This window comes from Schistocerca nitens, chromosome 8 (genome assembly GCF_023898315.1).
Source record: "Schistocerca nitens isolate TAMUIC-IGC-003100 chromosome 8, iqSchNite1.1, whole genome shotgun sequence".
Lineage (NCBI taxonomy): Eukaryota > Metazoa > Arthropoda > Insecta > Orthoptera > Acrididae > Schistocerca > Schistocerca nitens.
In genome coordinates this window covers 222077269-222098703 of record NC_064621.1, presented here as the reverse complement: position 1 = coordinate 222098703, position 21435 = coordinate 222077269, and the positions used below count along the sequence as shown (strand labels likewise).

The following is a 21435-nucleotide window of genomic DNA, read 5'->3' as shown; positions in this document are numbered from 1 at the left end:
CCCAGGTCATAGCAGTCTATAAAAAGGGTAGAAAATCAGATGCACACAATTACTAGCCAATTTCACAGACATTGATTTGTTGCAGGATCATGGAACACATTTTGTGTTCAGACATAATGACCTTCCTAGACTCTGAGAAGGTCATCTGCAGAAACCAGCACGGTTTTAGGAAACAGTGGTGATGCGAGACACAGCTGGCTCTCTTTGTGCATGATATACAACAGGCTCAAGATACCGGCTCCCAGGTTGATGCCATATTCCTTGACATTCGAAAGGCGTTCGACTCAGTTCCGCACTGTCGCTTGCTCCAAAAGTGCACGCTTATGGTCTATCCGATGACATATGCAGTTGGATACAAAGTTTTTAACAGACAGAGAGCAGTATGTCATCCTGAATTGGGAGACTTCAGCAGAAACGAGCGTAATATCAGGTGTGCCCCAGGGTAGCGTAATAGTTCAGCTGCTTTTTACGATTTACATAGAAAAATCTGGTTGTAGGTATTGACAGCGGCATTAGACTGTTTGCCAATGATGCTGTAGTCTACAGGAAAGTATAAGGTGTACAACTTCGCTTCCGCTGTTTGCCGATAGCGACAACGGTAAGTAGAGGTCGAAAGAAACAGATCGCAGGCATCACGCAGTTTGCTTGGACTTCGGTCAACATAACCTCATTCAAACATTGTGTTCGCATCATAAAGTTGTTCTTGATTGAAAATGTCAGTTTACGAGCCTAATCCTCCTCATTTGCAGAAGGTGTTCCTGTTTTGTTTCAATATGAAGAAAACAGCAGCTTAGTCTCATCAAATGCTCTCTAGTACGTATGGTAAGGACACTATTAGTGAAAGAACATGTTGTGACTGGTTTCAACGATTCAAGAACGGTGATTTTAACATTGTAGACTGGCACAGTGGTGGAAGAGAGAATGTTTTTGAAGATGCAGAGTTGGAGACGTTGCTGAGTGAAGACTCGTGTCAAACTCAAGAAGAATTGGCACAATTAGTGGAATTGGCACAGCAAACCATTTAAAATGTCTGAAGGCTATGAGCATTTAAAATGTCTCAAGGCTATGGGCATGATTGAAAAAGAAGGAACTTGGGTCCTGCATGAGCTGAAACCCAGAGACATTGAATGGCGTTGTGCGTTTGTGAACAGTTGCTTCGGAGACAAAAACGGAAGGGATTTCTGCATGGTGACTGGGGATGAAAAATGGGTTTATTGCGATAACCCTAAACGCAAAAAATCGTGGGGATATCCCGGCCATGCTTCCACATCGACGGCCAAACCGAATATTCACGGCTCCAAGATCATGCTTTGCATTTGGTGGGACCAGCTTGGTGTCGTGTACTATGAGGTTTGACCCCAGGTTGCAAAAGACGTTAAAATGTACTTGGAAACGTTAAATTGGTAAGTCCTATCTCATCTGCTGTACTCTCCAGACATTGCTCCCACTGGCTATCACCTGTTTAGATCAATGGTGCATGGCCTGCCTGACTAACACTTCTGATCTCATGAAGAAGTCACACATTGGATTGATTCGTGGATCGCTTCAAAAGATAAACAACTTTTTTGATGTGGGATTCGTACACTGGCTGAAAGATGGGAGAAAGTAGTGGCCAGTGAATGAAAATACTTTGAATGATACGCGTGTAACCAATTTGTTTCATTAAAGCGTTAAATGTTGGGGAAAAAATGGTGGAAGCAAAGTTGTACACCTTGTAGTATCACACGAAAGTTGTGAACAAATCAATGAGGATTTGCAGAAAATAAATGTGTGGTGTAATGACTGGCAGTTATCTCTCAACATTAGCAAGTGTAGCCTACTGCGTATAACAAAGCAAAAATCTCCATTAATGAACGAGTACAAAATAAATGCCCAGTCTTTGGAAGCAGTAACATCAGTCAAGTATCTGGGTGTGACTATTCGAAATGATATCAAATGGAACAATCACATTACACAAGTATGGGTTAAGGCGAACTCTAGAGTGTGGTTTATTTGTAGAATCCTTAAGCGATGCAGTTCTTCAACAAAGGAAATTGCTTGCAATATTTTGGTTTGTCCAGTCTTAAGAGTACTGTTCATCTGTATGGGACCCTTACTAGTTGGGTCTGATTCAAGAGATTGAGAAGGTCCAATGAAGAGCGGTAAGATTCGTGACTGGAACATTTAGCCATTGTGAGAGCATTACAATTCTCATAGAAAGTTTGAAGTGGGACACACTTGCAGATAGACGACGTGCTAAATGGAAGGGGCTGCTCACTAAATTCCAAAATCTGATCTTCGCCGAGGATGTAGAGCATATATTATTACAATGAAATTTCAAATCGCGCAATGATCACCATTCAAAGATAAGGTAAATTAGAGCTCATGCTGAGGTGTTCAGACAGTCGTTTTTCCCACACGCGATCCATGAGTGGAACAGAGGGGGGGGGAAATATGACTTTGGAGCGAATTGTGCCCTCTGTAGCAGACTGCTATAGTGGCTAACAGGGTATATATTGTCGCTAGGCAATGAAAACCTCGTAACTCCATCTGACAATGAAATCCACGTAACTGCATTACCAAATGTAGAAAATTATGCCACATAGGCTGTTGAAACCTTCCATCTTCGAGTTGAACGGTGTTGCCATCTAGCGGCAATAATGAAAACCTCACATCTCCAGCGATATGTAGTTTGTGCTGTAAACCTCGTACCTCCGATAATCGCCATTGTTAGTGTGCAGGGCGAACACATACTCCGAGATTTAAACGTTTTTTGACGTGATAGTAACGTTTTTGACTGACAGACCCAACACTGCTTTATTGCTACAGGTACGTGTTAGTATTTCTAGGTATTTATGTATTGTATTTTAATATACAGAATTAATAATGACCTCATTAAATACAATGTTGACTTATGAGTTTTTCATCACGCGTAAAGCAGGATGCGCTCGGTACATAGGAGGTTCTAATTTTAGAACTGAACAGAATCCTATACATTCTACAGTAACTACTTTGTTTTCAGCTATGGGTAAAAAGAGTAAATTCACTCTTCACCTTGTGAAACAAGCCGACGGATCATATCGTATAAAATCACCGGAAGAAGATTCTAGTCAGGTTCCTCCTTGTCCTACACCAAAAGAAAGGGTAGACCTACAAAATGGAGGTAAACCGTAGTTTATATTGTTGTAACTGGAAGTAAGATCCTTGTTTGGAAGTTGGGGTGATTAAATTATTTAAATGTTATTGATGACGTTATGGTTTACACTACAGATAATGCGGAAAAAGAAGCCAATACAGAGGCGAATTCCACTTCTGAGTTTGAAAGTCTTTTCGAACACAGCAGCGAGGATGATATCTCCAGTGGCAGTAGTGATGCGTACGATCCAGATAAAAACGAAAATGACCATAGCAGTAACAAGAGCAAGGAAGACGACGATGATGAAGTTGATGTGGGAGTGAAGAGTACTAAGCAGCGCCGTAAAAGGAAAAGCAATCAATCACTTCAAAGTTTGCAGAAAGAAAAACGTATGAGGGGACAGGATTATTTAGGAATGCAAAAAGATGAGTTTGGCAAAAAGAGACCAAAAACGAGCAGGAGCAGGAGGGAAATAAAACCACGATGTACTTGTAAACATTCTTCCTTAAATCAGAACAGGAATTGCAAGGATATTACAGAGGAGCAGACACAGCGAATATTTAATCATTTCTGGCAGGATATGTCTTGGGGTGAAAGAAAAATTTTTGTTAGAAGCCATGTCTACTACGTTTCAGTTAAAAGACGCAGAAATAATTCAGAATCTAATAAATCTCACCGTTCTAACACACTATATTACAATTTTGTAGTAGAAGGACAGAGAAAAACTGTCTGCAAGACTATGTTTCTGAATACTTTGTGCTTAGGCGAATGGAGTGTCAGAACATGGGCATCTAGTGCATCAGGAAGAACGCTTGCAGAAGGGCCTCAAATGCAGGAGAGACCAACGAAAGTTTCAGGTGGACGACAATCAGCATCAGAATTTTTTGCAGAGTTGCCGAAACTGGAATCGCATTACTGCCGTCGTTCTTCCACAAAACTCTACTTGGAACCTAACTGGCAGAGTAAATCAGAACTACATAGGGAATATATACAATTTTGCAAGAAAAGAGGACAAATCCCAGCTGCTTACAAACAGTTCTGCGAGGTATTCGATGAAAATAATCTTAACTTATTTTCACCTAAAAAGGACCAGTGCGATCTTTGTTGTTCTCACCAGACAGGCAATCCCTCAGACAATGAATACTCTTTGCATATGGCCCGAAAAACTGAGGCAAGGGAAGCGAAAAACAGTGATAAATTAGGATCAGCTAGAGTGTTTACAATGGACCTTCAAGCACCTCTCCTTTCTCCCAGACTAAAAGCATCTGCACTGTACTATAAAAGCAAACTGAAGGTCCACAACTTTACCATCTATGATTTAAAAAGTAACGATGGTTATTGTTACCTTTGGCACGAGAGTGAAGGTGGACTAACAGCTTCGGAATTTGCCAGTATACTCGTGCATTTTATAGAAACGTACGTCCAAAATGATTCAGAAGCTATTTTCTATAGCGACGGATGCACGTACCAGAATCGAAACTCAGTCATGAGTAATGCACTGGCTTATCTCGCCAATCAGAAAGGCATTACAATAGTGCAAAAATTTCTGGAGAAAGGTCACACTCAAATGGAGTGTGATTCTATGCACTCCACCATAGAAAGGAAGTTAAAAAACAGCCACATTTATACTCCTGCTGGCTATGTAGAAGTTTGTGCTACCGCAAGACAAAGTCCTAGACCTTATGTTGTCAATTATTTGGACCACACGTTTTTCAAGTCCTATGATAAACTCTCGTTGTATTCATCTATTCGGCCAGGATCCAAAATTGGGGATCCAACAGTGACTGATACCCGGTGTCTCAAGTATGATCCCTCCAGAAAAATGGAATATAAACTGAAATTCAGCGATACATGGGAACCACTTCCAAGAAGGATGTCAAACATACCCAGCTCACTTACAGTGCCCCCTCTCTACAGTTCACCACTAAAGATCAGCGCAGAAAAGTTTACGCATTTGCAACAACTAAAGCTGGTCCTTCCTAAGGACGTGCATTCATTTTATGACACACTGCCTCACATTTGTAATGAGAGAACATGTCCGTGCATTAAAAAATGCAGCCAAAATTATACTTGTTTACAGCCACCTATGACTGTCAGTGTAGCAGCAATAGTAACAATAATAAATGTTAATAAACTGCACATATGTTTACAGTAAGAAAAGGTTAATTAAAGCTAACAACATTGTTTCTATGTTTTTTAAACACTGCAATTTATTAACATCCAGATTCCAATATTTTGATCAAAGTGAAATTATTCATTTCACTTTATATCTGTAACAATGTATCGTTACAGACGTTTCATAATACACAAATAATGTAAAATTTAAGTAAGTTTTTTTAAAACAAGGTCATTTCAATTCTTAACCGTGCACTCATTACATGCCTCTTATCTCCATCACTACCAAAAAAATAACTGTGAAAACCTCGTAACTCCAAAAACCAGCAGACAATTTGAAGTGCATAATAAAGTCTTATGTACCAATGACCGGATCCATATGGTGTAGCAGAAACCACTACATTTAACTAATCAGGTCCTCATGTGATTTCTATAATTAGTTTTTTGTTTCTCCTGTAAAATTTGACCAATTTGAGTTACGAGGTTTTCATTGCCTAGCGACGATATGTAGATGTAGAATGGACGAGATAATGACGTATCTTTCACACTGCAATTATAAGATCACAACTATCCTCATCACCTACTGGAAAGAAATCTACTCTGCACAGAAAGAATGCAAATTTATTCGAATTAAAAATGAACAGGTTTGTACTACAAATCTTTCCTCCTTTGATGTCCTCTTACTTTTAAATTCTTCAATTCAGGAGAACACAGAACAATAACTGAAAATGAAAAGGCATTAATCAAAACTGTTATAGTTGTTGACTGTTAAAACCATAGATCCTATGAGCCCATAAGGTCTTAATAAAAGACAAAACTCATTAATTATGATGTAACAAAATATTTTTAGTTTTGAAAAAAATATATTTTTTAAAATTCAACAAGTTCATAGCAGCTGTGCAACTAAAAGTAAATTACTTCTTGATTAGCAAGTATACATTTAGCTAAAACAGCAAATTTACATTATTATAAAGAAGAACTTTTAGTTAATTACAGGGTGTCCCAAACCTTAATGATCAACTTTATATACATAATAGAGGATACAAAGATGAGTACTTTGGAATAACATGTCAACACTTGGAAATAAATAAGACAGAACTGCTGGCCAGTACTTATCTTTACGAGGCAAAATGTGGAGTATTGCTGACAGACACACAGAAAAGTAAAAGTGACACTCTGCTTAGCTTTCAACAACTAACATTTTCTTCTTCGAAGAGAAGAGGGAGAGAGTGGGGAAGGTTAAAAAGGGCAGGTGACTCAGACCCGAGTACGGGAGGTACCCACCTGAAATGAAGAAGAAGGCAGACAAACATCAAGGAGGAAGTGTCAGAGAAAGGAGGTCAGAGATGCTACACTGCTAAGCAATGTGCCAGCTTCTGTCTAGAAACAATAAGGACAGAGTGAGAAGTAAAGACAGATTTGGGAGAAGAGAAATGAATGGTGGAATTAAGAACTGGGGAAAATTTCATAATAAATAAAAAAATATATAATAAAAAAGTGTAAAGGGGGGGGGGGATATGTAACCAGAGATAAGTCCAGGAGGGTGTTGGGCTGCAAGGATGTGTTTGAGGGAAAGTACCCATCTTTGGAGATCACGGAAACCAGAATCAGGTGGGAGGGTGCAGATAGCATGCATTGTGTAGAAAATGTTCAGGGCTTGAGTCATGCTGCAGAGTACGTTCAACAAGCAACTGGGTGCTGACACTACTTCTACGCCTGTTCATGCGATCAGTTTGTTTAGTGGTGGTCATGCCTAGACAACTGAGCAATGGGCTTAAGTTAGTTCATAAAAACATGCACTGTGTGGGATTTACCCACTAGTAGGCAGGAGCAGATGGCAATGGGTGGTGCATGGTGCAGATTTTACAGCAGTGTCAATTGCATGGACAGGAGCCTTAGGGTAGGGTTGATTAGGATGTTACAAAGGTTAGGACAATGGAAGGATACAGTGGTTGACGTGGAGAGGATATCAGGGAAAGAGGATCTCATATTTGGACTTGAGATGAGGAAGTAACCTTTGCAGAGTAAAGTTTCAAATGAATAGGCCTAGTGTACTGGGTGACAAGAGGGTGTTTCTGAGATTTTTGGATGTGGAAACTATTAGTTGGAGAGTGAGAGGAAGCTACTGCCAGGGAAATTTGGTAGTTATAGGAGAGGAAAGCCTGAGGGATGTTATTGATTCTTGTGGTGAAACTTTTCTCTCTCAATGTGTTTTATCTTGTTGAGGGATTCAGTGTCACAGCAGGTATATTTGCTGTGCATGTCTGAGCTGTTTGGAAGAGATTGTTGGATGTGTAAGGATGGCAGCTGTCAAAGTGTAGGGATTGTTGCTTATTGGTTGGTTTTATATGAACTGAGGTCTGGATGTGGGTTTCAGTGAGGTGGAGGGAAATATCAATAAGATTAGGTCTGAGCAACCTGCCCTTCCTTTTTGAACTTCCTCATTCTATCACTCACTCCTTTGCTGGGAATGAACTATTAGTTCTGAAAGTCAGGTAGCATGTCACTTTTTATATGTATCTATTTGCAGAATTAAACATTTTGTCTCCTGATAGTACACAATTGCCAGAAATTCTGTCTCAATAAATCAGTTTTCACGGTTGAATTTTCCTGTCATGCAAACAAATATGAAGTTTTTATAAGAATGAATAACACACCGTCCAACAAACTTAAGCTCATAGCAATTGCTCGAAGAGGCAAATGCCAGTCTCAATACGTACCTGACAAAAACCCCTAAATATTTCCTATAGTCTCTCAGATTTCCCTGCTGTAAAACGATACAGACAGCTAGGACTCTTAATAACTTGTTCTTCTTCAATTTTTGCTGGTTTGTTACACACCAATCCGACTAAAAATAACCTCACAGCAAAACATCTACTGCACAGCAATTCAGTTATCACACTAGATGTGGGACAGGACCCCACCCTCCAAACCAACAGTGAGAGTATCTGTTCTTCAAATGCTCCCAGATATTAATATCAAAATGAGATAGTGAACTAGCACATTGAAACCACAACTCCTGGACAAAAAGATGTCCAGACTTCAATGACTGTGGCAAACATATCTAATGAGCACCTGGTAATGTGCTCCATCGCAACGGCATGGCGACAGGTAACTTTTTATAATTTTCTGAATATAATAGAGGGAAACATTCCATGTGGGAAAAAAATATCTAAAAACAAATATGATGTGACTTACCAAACGAAAGCACTGGCATGTTGATAGACACACAAACAAACACAAACATACACACAAAATTCAAGCTTTCGCAATCAACGGTTGCTTCATCGGGAAAGAGGGAAGGAGAGGGAAAGATGAAAGGATGTGGGTTTTAAGGGAGAGGGTAAGGAGTCATTCCAATCCCGGGAGTGGAAAGACTTACCTTGGGGGGAAAAAAAGGACAGGTATACACTCGCGCGCACACACACACATATCCATCCGCACATACACAGACACAAGCAGACATTTGTAAAGGCAAAGAGTTTGCAACACAACCACCTAACCTTTGGGCACATCGTTGTTTACCAACCAAAGTTCACCACAGGATCAACATAGCTCAGCTTTAACCAACACTTTTTCGACTTTTTTCACACCAGATCTCCAGTTGCTCTCTAGTTCACCTTCATCTCTCCCCATATATTTTTATTTTCATTTGCATTTCAGCCTCATGTTACATTTTCCACCTTCTAATAATACCATGTCACCCTCACAACATCCCCACAATGACCCCATTAAGTTTGCCCCAAACTCTTTGCCTTTACAAATGTCTGCTTGTGTCTGTGTATGTGCAGGTGGATATGTGAGAATGTGCGAGTGTATACCTGTCCTTTTTTCCCCCTAAGGTAAGTCTTTCCGCTCCCGGGATTGGAATGACTCCTTACCCCGTCCCTTAAAACCCACATCCTTTCTTCTTTCCCTCTCCTTCTGTTGTGACAGTGCCACGAGATTTAAAAGTGCCGCTACATCACTACGCGAACACGGCGATAGAGGCACTCCGCAGCTGGGCTGAGCGCGGGAGCGCCACCTGGCTATGAACGGCGCTGGCCGCATGTCACGGCACGGCAGTTGAGTTACAGATACGGAGTTGTATATCCACGCAATTTATTAGTGATTAAAGGTTATAACACCTTCCCTCTTTCTTGATGAAGCAACCATTGGTTGCGAAAGCTTGAATTTTGTGTGTATGTTTGTGTGTCTATCAACATGCCAGCGCTTTCGTTTGGTAAGTCACATCATCTTTGTTTTTAGATATTTCTATAATTTTCTATTCACTGTAAAAATGTTTCTTACAGTAAGGATGATGCATGTTGTGAAACTTTTCCCTCTGCATTTGCTTGATTTTTTTTTTGAGCACTTCATGCTGCTGCATAATACATTAAATACAAATCATCAGAAGTTCCAGTAACGAGTACTGAACTATCATCGACAGCCAGTCATGAATTGTAAACAATGGTACACTTTACTGAATACATCACAGAAGACTGTGTACTGTTTTTCAAGTATTGCTACCAATGTTGATGCAGCAGTAAGAAAACATAAGCAGGTTCCACACACTGACTTCAAACACATTGCTCAGTCATTATCTTGTACCATCCTTCCCCCCCCCCCCCCCCTCCATCTCAAAATACTCAGTTTAGGAGCTTCTGTTGCATGTACCATTTTCACTCAATAGTTTTGGTATAGTACAATATAACTACAATCTTCCATTAAAAGCCAGAGCACTATCATCAGCACAATTTGATTACTGGAAGTGGATATATATGATCAACACAACTGTTTCAAAGATCACTGCACTCACAATCAATCCTTGTCACATCACCGTCTCACAATTAATATAACAACAGATGGTTGCACTCACCAGGCCTTCAGGAAGTACAGGAGTAAGTAGCCAACACGTTGTGCTTGGGGCGCCAGTTCTGCAAGGACTGCTAGCAATGGTAACCGCCTGCTATCATCTTCAGGCAACTGAATAAGATTCCGTAATAGTACAAATAGTGGCTTCCCAATACTGTCCTCTATGCTCCTGTAATGTCAGAATTACAACAGTCAATTTAATGTAAATAAAGAAAAACAAACATGCTACCACAAAATTATTGTGCAAGTTTATTATTTGTTCATGGCTGTAATTTTCAGCAACTGTACAAATAATTGCAATTATTATGAGCATTCGTTACACACTGAATACTTACTCATCACTGACTTCCTCTGGGAAAACTGTTCCTTCAAATTGCTCTTTTAATACAACAGCAAGACACTGCCCCAGAACAGCCGTAGTTTCAGAGTCAATGTCATCTTCCTGGACTATCAGCTGCACCAACCGTTCCATTGCCTGGCATCTGCAAAAATATATTTTGCACTTTTGGGTCCAGGAAGACAAGGGAAATAGCAAAAATTGGAAAAAAAAATGGAAAAGTACACCAACCTAATAAAAATCCCAGTACTTCTGTCTATACCTACAAACCAAAAAGAAACAGAACATAAGCTGCAACATCCCAATCACATGCAGTATTGCCTGTGTTACAGTTAAAAAATTGCCCGTCTGATCCTTTCTTCTACCAACTGTAACGTTAGGTCAGTGCTAAATTTTTTGAGTTCGGAGTGTTATTGTGGTGTGGTGGCTGTGCGGACTGTTAGGTGATGTAACAATTCAGGAGCCAATAACAGCTTCTAACCAGAAATAGCTGTTTCTTTGAGCGTATGCTTTGAGACTCAGCGGTTGAATTTAAAAGGTCGATGATCGATCTTGTTGCTGAATGCAGTATATCAGAAGTACACGCAAAAAGACAAGACTGGGTTATAAGATGGCAGCTAGTCTCCTTCATCACGTACTGCCTTATTCTGGAGCACGTCGTATCAACTGTCGTATTTTTCCAATGCTGTCATAATCTAGCAGTAGTTGTATCACAATTGCGTGGTGAAGCTAAACACTGTAAGTTGCTCTGGCAACGCTAATTGTGGATTACGTCAGTATTTCCTCTGTCAGAGCTTCCCTCCCCGCAACAGCTTAAGATATTTTCTTAACTCCACCACCAGCCATCATGCAAACAGTCTGTCTTTTGAGCCACTTTTATCTTGTTCAGTTACATGAAACTACATTAGTTGGATGAAGTCAAGTGAGATGTCAAGTAAGACTGTAGAACTGAAGTAAACCTTACTCGGAAGAAACGTAAAATCAGAGAATTTTTAGCACGGGTTTTTCATGAAGGCTATTACTTTATGGTTTAGAATAATGAAAAATGTAAAATCTGCGAATGTAACATCAGAGTTCCACTGTATAGACAAACAATAAATGGCCTAAGTTCAGAATAAGTATAACATTGATGTTTTAGGCAGATACTTTGTCAATAAAACAGTTTGTGACTCTGATAAGTCACAATATGTTAAAAAAATCTCTCAAGAAGCCTTTTCAAAAGTGGAGGGTTGTCTTGCACTCTGGTAAATCTTGCTCCCATTAATTTTCACATTTTCCAACACCCTAAGAAATTACTGTCCACACACACACACACACACACACACACACACACACACACACACAAAACCATCTGAGTGGATGGAAATAGGTGAACCATTAATTACATTTTAGTTCAACAATCCTTCAATCAAACAGCATAGCAGGGGACAGTACAGCGTCTTACAATGTGCTTACTTATGTTCCTTTGGCTACTGTGACAACTTCTATGCATTACTGGACTCTCCAATGCTAGAAGGGCTCTCTTGCTATGTATTTGCAAGAGAAGAAGACATTTTTAATGCTTTGAAGTATACTGTCAGTGTATTATGAGTGACTGAAGGGTAATTTTGCCTCAGTTGGAGCTTTGTCTGCTCTATTGACTGCTCACAAGCTGCATGTATTAAATTACCAGAAAATTATGACTTGTGGATACATTTGTCTCATATTTAGACAGTTTACTACTACATCACAGTAAAATCATACATTCACCAACATGTACAAATGAAAGTATAGCACGTTTACTATATTCAAAAATTTGTTTACCTGGCTTCGTTGTCTGTCTCAGTATGTAGAGACTCTACAGCTAACCGGAAATCTCCATCCAACTGCTGAATGATATCTGCATCTGCATCAGAATCTGCAGTTGGCTTCTCTTTGAGACGAACTTTTGCTGTGAAAAAAGTATTCCGAAATTTAATGTCCACTGCCTTGTATAATGAAGAAAATTAAAGTTAATACACTACTGATTTTTCAATAGTATTTTAGTGTCTGAAATTAATATATCAACGTATATAACATAAAATAGAAAATCCAGGATGGAATGATGACAGTATTATGAAAAGAATAGATTGCCACTCACCATATATAGTGCAGATGTTGAGTTACAGAGAGGCACAACAAAAAGATTGCTAAAAAAGTAAGCTTTCAGGCAAATGGCCTTCTTCTGAATTAGACAAAACACACACACACACACACACACACACACACACACACAGACAGAGAGAGAGAGAGAGAGAGAGAGAGAATGTGGCCATTTGGCTGAAAGCTTGCTTGTTTAGAAGTCTTTTTGTTGTGGGTGTCTGCGACTCATCTCCACTATTTGGTAAGTGGCAATCTACCCTTTTCATAATATTGTCATTATATAACATAAAAGTAAGGGAATCGTACAAGCAAAGTAAAGTGGAACAGCACACAGCAGACTGAACGCTAACCCACTGAATAGAGGGTTGATATGCCTATGCTTAATCAAAGCTATCGACAATATTTTATTACTTTCAGTGTTTCTTGTTGGTAGCTCAGTTGTGATTTTCAAGTAGAAATCAGAAATTCCAGCACGTAGAATATGAGACAAACATTTTACTTTTGAACTAACTGAGAAACAAAACCAAACATCAACAGCTCTTCTAAATTTATAGTAGCAATAACTGGTGTTAAGTTCACAGATATGTTTAAAGTTTCATTTTTACCAAGGGGAATGTCATCGTCATCTTCTTCGTCCAGAGAGTGCAGACGTGGTGCATGTGTACGACTGAGAACTGTGGCAGGTGTAAGTACTGGAGCAGAACTAGAGCCCTGTGGATCCTCATCATCATCACTAAAGGTTGGTTCAGAGCTGTGCTGGACGCTACCTGGAGCAGTTGGCCCATCACCATCCACTGCATCATCGTGATTAGTATCCTGGTCTGTCACGGTAGCTGGCTCATCCTTCACATTGACTCCAGGATCTTCTAACTTGACTCCTGTTGTTAACATACAGTTTTTTAAAAAATTGTGATGTTTTCTATTGACGGAGTGCATAAATCTAATGTTAAAAACAGTGTGTGAACTGTGCCATAAACAAGTTCTGAATTAAGTGGAAAATGAATGTAACAAGGAGCCAGCATAAAATTTGAGGTATATCAATGTTATTTTTGATGATGTCAAATTTAAGCTATTATAAAAAGCTGTTCTGAACACTATAAATGGTTATTAGTCTGAACGATGTTATTCTACGTTACAAGAAAAGCTTTTGTCATCCATATACACCGCCTGATGAAACATGTGAAGAACTCAGAAGGCATGGTCAAATATGAATGTAACTTCATACACAACAGCACAGGGTATGTAAATGATCACAGCTGCAATTCCGTGTAACACGTACAATGGTCACCAGAATGCATTATTGTTGTTTGTGTTTAGTGTTGTTACCAGACGAGGTACGATATATAAGGGCCCTGAACAGCATCAGATGTAAAGCGATCGCGGGGAAGGACACGGAGATGCCGCCTACTCAAATACGACAGCGTCATCAACATCTGACACGAGTTTGTAAAGAAATTCATCATTGTGGGTCTTCATTCGACCTCCTGGTCGATTTGTCAAATACCAAGATCTATGGGGCACTCAGATGTGGCTGTGACCCAGCGTTGACCTGCATGGGAATTTGAGGGCTGGCATACTCATCACCAAGGTGCTGGTCGACCATGACTGACCACCAAAAGAGAGGTCATACCCCACACCAAGTACAATGTAGCCTTTTCACATCTGCACCTGCCACCCGACATCAATTAACAGACTCCCTGCAACATTCCGTGCCATCCAACATCACTGGTCACAGACCTTCCCACGCATAGGTTGCCGTTAATACCACTACAAAAACAGCTGCATTTGCACTAGCACCACGACTGGAAAGTACAGATTGCTGATGAATGGCTTCACATTGTGTTCAACAATGAATCACAGTTCTGAACTTCCTTGGATGATCACTGACAGCAAGTATGGCAACAACCTGGGAAGAAGTCCCATACTTCCAATGTCTTGGAGTAGCACAGTGGTGTTTACTCCTGGTTTCATGGTGTACAGGTTTGACTTCACGTCACAACTGGTAGTAATTGAGGTAACTCCGGAAACACAACAGTACGTCACAGATATACTGCATCCTCATGTGTTACCTCTAATTTGACAGTGTCATGTCATAACTTTCAACAGGACAGAACTTGTCCACACATGATTAGTCTCTATGAACTGTCTGCGTGATGTTGAGGTACTCCCATGGTCAATAAGAACCCCAGATCTGTTCCCAATAGAACATGTATAGAGTCAGCTTGGTTGTCAACCCTGTCCCAATGCCATTATCCAGGATATCAAGGGTCAGTTACAACAATTGTGGGTCACCTTGTCTTAGGATAGGATGCAACAGCTTTGTGACACCCTTCCCAACAGAATCAGTACATGCATCCAGGCCAGAGGTGGTCATACTGCCAAGTTCTTTGTAAATTTGATTCAATTTTGTATTTGCTAAAATAACATCACACCCCTCCTCAAATTGTTAGGTTTAAATTTATTTCTTCCTCTCCTTCTGGGTGTTTCACTTTATTTGTCAGGCAATGATATTTCAATAACTGTGTAAGGTAGCATGCAGGAATACCTGATGTGTATTAAAAATGAATGCAAACATCCACATGCCAACCTGTGCATGATTAGAGAATGGGTAAACTTAAGTATAGCAAAGAGGAAAAAATCAAATGGGTGAGGCCTCTGAAAGGTAAACTGCAATAATGTATACATTTTTTGTATGGTGGCAACTGGAAATTTTTTCAGTTCACACTTGGTAACTATGGAGTATTTAAAAAAGTGTTTATTTAATAATTAATACACATCTCATCAAGACAGGCTTAAGTGAACTGGAAGGAAGAGTGAAGTTTAATGCCCCATCACCAATGGGGCCATTAGACATGGAGCCCAAGTTCGGATTAAGAAGGCAATCGCCTATGCCCTTTCAAAGAAACCATCCTGGTATTTGCCTTAAGCAGTTTATGGAGATCTCTGTATACCTATATCTGGATAGTCAGATAATAAGTCACTGCCTTCCTGAATAACTTCTGTGTCTTACCATTGTGCCATTTCACTCACCAAGTGAGTTAGGGGGAAAAAAAAAAAATCAACTATGACAGCTTAATGGAAAACATAAGGTTACATAATATGTTGGCAAGAGAAGTAAGGGCCAAGAAAGATTGGAGCCACGTATAGAAAAGATTTGTAATGTGTGTGTGTTGTTGTATTTCAAAAATGTGAATTTAAATCTGCTGAGGCAAACTGTATCAAGATGAAAGAAGTATTGTTTTATGTCTCTAAACAAATAACAGAAATACTGATGGATTTGGAGAAAAGAAAATGTGTGTGATAATCTGTTGGTTAAGTGATGGAAACAGTATGGCACTGAACTTAATGCAAGTACAGAAGGTGAAGAAAACAATCTTTAACAACTATACCAGAAGAAACGGAGTCTGAACAACATAGGACCTGTGCTGAGGAGCAGTCAAGAGCAGATCCTAGCTGCAGTTACACCATTGGAAAGAAACAGAAGTGTGTGGGATGGAACTTAATGGAAAAAAATGTGGATATCTCAAAATAATAAAATCAGAGGAAAAATTAGTACAAGATCAATACTCAGAAAAGAACAGTGAAATAAACTAGGCAGTGCACGTAGGTATGAAACAGATGTGGGAAACTGGATAGGATAACGAATATAAGAGTGTTACCAATTCACCACTTTCTTGAAACATACCACTAAATGCACTCTTTTCTTCTCAGTGTTCCCCCTAACGTCAAAAACAGCAATTATAGAACTATTTACTGTAGCACTAGCATGGAGACAGCCACATTAAACAATGATACACTAGCTTTCTCCACACTGTTAACATACCAGTTTGAACTTCCTGGCAGATTGAAAGTCTGTGCCAGAGCAGTACTCAAACCCAGATCCTTGCTTTTACTAACTGTCCTCTCCAGACATGAGTCACGACTTATCCTCACAACTTTACTTCTGCTAACAGAGCTTTCCTACTTTCCAAACTTCACAACTGCATATCTTGTAGGAGAGCTGGGCCAAAAGCTACAAATCCAACTCCTTGCTTGTGTGCCTGTCCGTTGCTTGGCACCTCTTCAATACAGTGAGTGGTTATTGTCAGTCACTGCACTGTTTATATTGGACCCAGAATTTCCATTGTAATTTATTGAAAATGTTCACATTTAATTTTTCTAGTACAGTTTGAAATATTACTGGGGCTAAAAATAATAACAAATTTTAAAACTGCAGCACAGGTCAAAATGATGTATTTTATAATATACACAACACCATTATATATATACATAGTTAATATTCTTTTCAATAAGACTAGTGTTTCTCAAACTGAATTGTATATGAACGAAAAAAGTTTCCCCACACCCACCCTCTACACTTTCATTGTGTATTCTATTGAAGAAGAGAAGGAACCCATGCCCAAACGCCACTAATAACATTTCCTAATTCAACATGGCTAACACAACACTGGCATAGCATTTTCAAAATTCATACACTTTCATCTTCTGAAAATGACCCAACAAAACACACATAATAAAACACAAAACCTGCAGCAGACTGTAGGCATCATTTGACAGCAGTCTGGATTGTAATAAATAAATTAAAAGCATAATTCTGAAGCCCGAAGCCTTCTCGGTTGTCAACGCGAGCATCTCAGACAGCAGATATACCACTTGCCTGGCTGTATCCATGCACGCCTAGAGACAGAGTACAAGGAACGTTCTGAGCCAATACCTTCTGAAGAAGGTGGCAGGCAGAACTCCCTGAAGACATCGTGGACCATAGCACGCAGCTCTCCATCCAGTTTGGGGTTATCAAACAAGGGAAACAATGATGGCAGTACTCGTTTATCTAGGATCTGACGGAGGGATGCATAGATGCCAGCACGCACTTTCTCTGCCAGTGCAGGATAAAAGTTGGGCACAATCTGTAAGTAATCACAGAATATTTAGTAAAATTATATTTCACAAACAAAGAAAATTAACTTCAAAATAAAGGCAAAGAGGTAGATGACGAGACAAGAACAGATGACAAAAATGCTAGCCTTCAGAATTTGTGATTCAGTCATCTGACAACTATTAAAGGTTTAAGTAGAAAACCCTACCTAAAAGGTGTTAAGCTAGCATTGTGGTCATCTGCAGTTCATCTGAATGCTTCTTGTCAAGTGGTAAGTATAAGGGGCAGTCAAATGAAAATGAGAGAGATTGAAAAACAAAGCGAGTAAACTATTTATTATTTCTAAAGTAATCAATACAATTGTTAACACATTTAGCCCACTGTGAGACAAGACGGTGAATGGTTCATGAAATAATATTTGCGGTTGCCTATGGAACCACAACTCTACCCAGGTTTGCACCTCTTCATCCAAAGCAAGTTGACGACCATGAATGTCTTTCTTCAGTGCTCCAAAAATATGGAAATTGCATGGTGAGAGATTGGGGCTGTATGGAGAATGTGTAAGAACTTCCCAACAAAACATGTTGGTGGGCCTACATGTTGCCAATATTGTTTCGAGTACACTACAGAAGGTTCGCTGGAAAGCCATTACACATTCTTCATACAGTCCCAATCTCTCTCCCCGTGTGATTTCCGCATATTTTGAAGCCCTGAAGAAAAACATTGCCATCAATTTGTTCAGGATGAAGAGATGCAAGTCTGGGTAAAACTGTGATTGTGTAGGCAACCACAAACATTTTTCCATGAAGGCACTGTCTTTTAACACAGTGGGTTAAATATATTAACAGTTATGGTTATTACTTTATAAAAATAATGAACAGTTTACTTACTTTTATCCATCTGCGTTGTTTTCATATGACTGTCCTATATAGATGCCTTTTCTATATTTATCTAACTATGAATGTATTGCTTTAATATTTTCCATGGATTGAAAGAAAAACAAAGTTCTAAAAAATACTTTTTTGTAACAAAGTAATTTTTTTCAGCATTTTACATTAGGACAACATTTCTTTATTTTCATCTTTTTTAAATTTTTGTCGCGCACACTATTCATCAAACACAGCACCTTTTAACAATAATATGTATTTGCATTCTGTTCACTGAATAAGTTGTTTGTTATATACTACAAGAGAAAAATGTGCTTGAAAATCTAGCACATGGAAGAAATTCAATTAATTATTACATTAATAAATTAACCCTGTATCAGGTATGGACATAGAATGTACAACCAAACACATTGTAAAAATAACACAAGTAACAAGCCAAATGTGGACGGATATCAACTAAAGAGACACAAAATGCAGACATTTTCTTTCAGAGTTGTTATATAGGTGGCAGTGACCTGCAACATTTCAGTAACATTTACAACATAGCTATGTCAAAAGGCAAAGATATCAAATAATCAAATAGAAACCAAACTAATCTATTCTCAAAAGTGTAAGGCTTCCTACCTTTAAATGGACCATCACATGAAAAATACATAAATTTACTTAAAACAAAGGGCCCTAGTAGGGGGAGATGAGAGAGGAATGGTATGCAAGACTGATGGAAAGACGGTCGTCTATAAAAATGATGAAAGGCAGTAAGAGAGGCAAGAAGAGAGACTGAAGAAGAAAGTAATGTTGAAGGAAGTGAGAAGGAAATCAAGTACAAACAAAATATGCAGAGAGACAGATGCCTAGGAAGACTGGCAAGAGATGGACAAAAGGTAACTGGTTAGTGTCTGCATAGGAAGGGGAGGCAGGAAGAGAAGTGGGAGAGGGTTATTAAGGTCTTGCACTTGGAACTGACTGAGATGGGGTGAAGGGTGGAGAGTGTTGTGTAGCAAGCAAAATGTACATCTCAGATATTACACTCTGATTATTAACTTTTTGACTGGCATATAGAAGTGGCATGGGAAAGGTTGGGGGGGGGGGGGTGTCTATGTTGACGGCCTGCTGCTATCCATGCCCATGCTAGACAAGGCTCTATGTGTGGCATTTGAGAAAGAATTATGAATACTTTGCAAAATGACAGTTGAGGTCAGTTCCTGGCAACACTCACTATTACAGACTGACAGATTTGAGTAATTATTCAAGGAAGCAGTTGAACATTTCACACCAATAGTACATGTTGTGGATGTTATTGCCAAGCAGTACCTGCAAGAATAGTTCACATACACTTTCATTAAGTTGGTTTTGCATGTCAGGTCAGCATAAGCCTAACACTTACAAACTAGAGATGAAAATATGTACCGTAATCATGGGTGAATGAGAATTTGACTTATTAGATGTGTAAATCCAACTTGTCTGTGTGATATCGACCACCGCCGGTTGACTGCATTTTGAAATATGTGCGATGCTAGTCGCCACTGTGCTTCCTAAAAGCACCACTGTGGCAAAAGGGGTGCTACATCAACACTGTCGCCAATAATCTGCAAGGGACCAACCACTCCGAGGCCCAGTGGCAAATATATTTAAGTAATAAAAATGGCTTCTCCTGTGCTCACTTGTGGCTTCTTCTTGTACGTGCTATTCATTGTCCTCATGTACTTGTTGACCAGGGCTTACAGACTTCTGCAATTATCATTTATAACATGAAGTCTGACTGATAATTCAGAACTTGTGCATATGTCTTCACAAGGAACATTTATAGTCAACTGCTACCAGAAAGATACCTATTCATTCTTTTCTTAACGTTACAAGTACTTAGAATAAAAGATAACTGTCTGTGTTTATGTTAACAATGCATTATGCTCTATGCTCCCATCAACCAATTGAGGACCCACATGTGCATAAGACGAGATACAACAGTCTGCACACAAGTTGTGTCTTCTATGTGCAGTGGGCTGACAAAAAACAGTGCGGTGTCGCCACCCATATAATATCACTGAAATGGCATGGTACCCAAGTGGATAGGTGTTTGTATAATGTGATATCACTCTTGCAGAAGGCGTAGACGTACTTTCACTTCTTCATGGGTCTGTGACTGACTAAGGCCAGAGAAATAAGGATGATATCAAAGATCACTATATTAGACAATTTACACAAGAATGAATATATCAATTTTGTCTTACAGCATGACAATTATGATACACACAGAGAAGATCTTGTCAGTCAATGTCTGGAGGCTCACAATAAGTAAAAAGTGGTGTGCTGGCAAATTCTCCCAAGCTTAATCTTACATGACATGAGAGATATTCCTAACCTATCTCCTGTTAAACTGAACTAACCTTTGTCAATTTTCAGTGCATACTCTTATTTATAATTATTTGTTCTTTAAATCTTGAGAGTTTTATTGGATCTCTGATGACAAAAATTTGGTGACAACTGTATAGGGCAGTTATTAAGAAATATGCTTCACTGATCCACAGGCAGCAAGATCAGATTAATTTTGAAAAAGAAAAGACAGGATTTACCATTGTTATAAGGCCACTGAGTTATGTAACATATTGAGAAATGAAGTTGGGGGAAAAAATAAAACTGGACAAAAATGTGGCCCATAATTACTAAGTCAACATTCTACTACTGTACCACTCACACAGTGAATTAAGCTTTCATCAAAAGAATAACCTGTATATATTCATAAGTAACTTCACTAAACACAGGATAAAATCTTCTTGGTTTTCAAGCTGCATCAATTCAAATAAAATTCTTGAGTTTTCGAAAGGAAGCAACAGTGGATGCTTACGCTTGCAGGGAGGCAGGAGCGGCAGTTTCAAATGTGGCGCTGGCCCTTTGCACCACCTGACATCACTCGGTCCCGTGGCAGGCTGGAGCTGCTCAACTTGCCTTCCAACACTCGTCGTTTCAGCCCCCTCCGATTGGTGCCAGCAGCCATAATCATAGGTATATAAGTGGGAAATAGAGCCAGCCCTGGCAGTCAGTAGTTTTACTCCTATTGACGAAGCTGGAGCTAGCCATCGAAAGCTTGAGAATTTTATGGGAATTGACAAAGCTTGAAAACCGAGAAGATTTT

At 39.3% G+C, this 21435-nt stretch overlaps 1 protein-coding gene across 2 annotated transcripts in view; it reads right to left on the bottom strand.

The window, feature by feature from the left end:
* LOC126198888 (integrator complex subunit 3) overlaps window positions 1–21435 on the bottom strand; it is an 80393-nt gene that overhangs the window by 37698 nt on the left and 21260 nt on the right. The window contains exons 7-11 of one of the 2 annotated variants that reach the window (XM_049935497.1): window positions 17200–17449; window positions 13148–13420; window positions 12225–12351; window positions 10420–10566; window positions 10089–10253 (exon numbers count right to left, since the gene is read on the bottom strand). In XM_049935497.1, the coding sequence (XP_049791454.1) occupies window positions 10089–10253; window positions 10420–10566; window positions 12225–12351; window positions 13148–13420; window positions 17200–17449 (962 nt within the window). The remainder of the gene's footprint in view (window positions 1–10088; window positions 10254–10419; window positions 10567–12224; window positions 12352–13147; window positions 13421–17199; window positions 17450–21435) is intronic. The other variant, XM_049935498.1, reaches the window with a different exon arrangement.